This window comes from Rana temporaria, chromosome 5 (genome assembly GCF_905171775.1).
Source record: "Rana temporaria chromosome 5, aRanTem1.1, whole genome shotgun sequence".
Lineage (NCBI taxonomy): Eukaryota > Metazoa > Chordata > Amphibia > Anura > Ranidae > Rana > Rana temporaria.
This window is the reverse complement of record NC_053493.1, coordinates 74,208,413-74,210,912: the sequence shown is the minus strand read 5'-3', so window position 1 is coordinate 74,210,912 and position 2,500 is coordinate 74,208,413. Positions and strand designations below refer to the sequence as shown.

General features: G+C 27.6%; 1 protein-coding gene across 1 annotated transcript in view; it reads left to right on the top strand.

Moving 5' to 3' along the window:
- Positions 1 to 2,500, top strand: part of EN2 (engrailed homeobox 2) — a 7,271-nt gene that overhangs the window by 924 nt on the left and 3,847 nt on the right. The window contains exon 1 of the mRNA XM_040352719.1: positions 1 to 19. This exon is cut by the window's left edge and continues 924 nt beyond it. Coding sequence (XP_040208653.1) covers positions 1 to 19 — 19 coding nt within the window. The remainder of the gene's footprint in view (positions 20 to 2,500) is intronic.

The window sequence follows — 2,500 nt, the reverse complement described above, 5'->3', positions numbered from 1 at the left end:
TCAGACAGACCTTCATCAGGTAAGACCCATTCTCACAGGGCACACAACTTTGGGGGTGCCCATCCCATGTGCCTTGGTGGCTTCTTCTTGAGAACTTACCATCTGGAACTTTTAAAGGGATGGGAACTTGGGGGAGAAAAAAATCACTCTGCATAGCAAAAGAGATTAACTGCTTTTTATTTTTTCTTGGGATATTTCAGTCAGTAGTTAGAATCCAAATGCATTATCAAAAAAAATATGGAAATTTCCAAGATCATATTTTAGCACTAGGCTTTAATTTGTCAGCTAATTAGCGTCAGCTCCGCTTCCTACTGACAATTAGACGTAGGGAGGGTTTTGCATTTTAAATGAAGCATCATTTGGGGCTTCATTTTCCTTACGTAATTTATTTGTCACAGAATATTATGTGGTGTCAGCCTTGCTCTAGTTTAATATAGGACTGTGCATTTCTCAAACTATACAATCTGTTATATATATATATATATATATATATATATATATATATATATATATATATATATATATATATATATATATACACACAGGACTGTGCATTTCTCAAACTATACAATCTGTTTTATAGATAGATAGATAGATAGATAGATAGATAGATAGATAGATAGATAGATAGATAGATAGATATACACAGGACTGTGCATTTCTCAAATTATTAAATATCAATTGAAATTGATAGATTGATAGAAGAAAATGTATTACATTATATAGATCTATATAACTATATATAGATATATATCTATATAACTATATATAGATTTATATATATATATATAACTATATATAGATATATATCTATATAACTATATATAGATTTATATATATATATATATATATATATATATATATATATATATATATATAGATAGATAGATAGATAGATAGATAGATAGATAGATAGATAGATAGATATCACTCCAGATATATATATATATATATATATATATATATATATATATATATAGATATAGATAGATAGATAGATAGATAGATAGATAGATATCACTCCAGATATATATATATATATATATATATATATATATATATATATATAGATAGATAGATAGATAGATAGATAGATAGATAGATAGATATATAGATATATAAATCTATATATATAGATAGATATATATATCTATATAATGTAATACATTTTCTTCTATCAATCTATCAATTTCAATTGATATTTAATACTTTGAGAAATGCACAGTCCTGTGTATATCTATCTATAGATAGATATAGATGTATCCATATAGGTATATATCTATATTTTTTATTCCTCTCTCCTCTGTATATTTAGATTTCTTAAAACCTTTTGTTAAAACCCTTCTACTGCTGTTATTTCGACTTCCAAATTCGAATGGTACAGGCCAACAAAATTGGCCGTTATCTTTCCTCACTTTTAACTCAGATGAACAACTATATTCCACCAGCTATTTGACCTCCTAATATTACTACTAAAATAGCTTCAGATATAACATATCCCCATATTTTTTTCTTCTCAATCACCTCTGTTTATGAAGTCTGGTGGACTAATTAACTAGCTGCTACGCGGTACAATTGATATATTATTAATATATTATTTATATTTTGCAGGCATTGCATACTATCAATGAGATTGTAGTACAATAACACGAGGCACATTCAACAGCCCTTTAAACAGAATAAAACAAATAAAATGAATAAATAAATTATACCTATTTTACTCGAGAAGAGAACCCGCTTTGCTTTTAACATTTGACATATTTAATAAAAAAATAAAAATAAAATAGGGAATAAATCCGGATAGCTCGCTGCTAAGAGATTGGTACCCCCATCTCTTTTTAGAATGGAATGATCTTATAGTAGAATTATTTATGATCTGGGATTTTCCGTATACATAATATGCATTTGTGACTTCAAAGGCAGTCGTTTTTAATCTGGGTGTGCAATAGTATATAGCTAATAATATTTGATTTATTGTAGAAAAATACATAGGGTGTATCAGATCAGGAGTACATTGCCTTGTTTTTGTTTTGCTTTTTAACCATTCTATTTTTATTGTTATGATGAAGATAATTAATATTATTACAATATATATATATATATATATATATATATATATATATGTATATATATATATATATATATATATATATATATATATATATATATATATATATATATATATATATATATATATATATATATATATATATATATAGTATTTATTATTGTTACTATTTTATAATTTGTAAAGACAAAAGAATTCCAATTTAGGGGATGCTTTGACCGTGTGTAGCCCTCCATGGGCTCCTACTGCACCCTGCCTGGTAACGGCACAGCCAGTGGGTGCTGCAGAATATATATATGAGCTTCAGCTGTAACTGGCACTATACATTGTAAGAGGGTGGATGAGAATTTTCCAATGAAGAGCAGGATTGGAGCCCACGTGTCCCAGATCTGATCTGTGGGTGAAGGAGGCTGAATTGATGGCAGGTTGTAG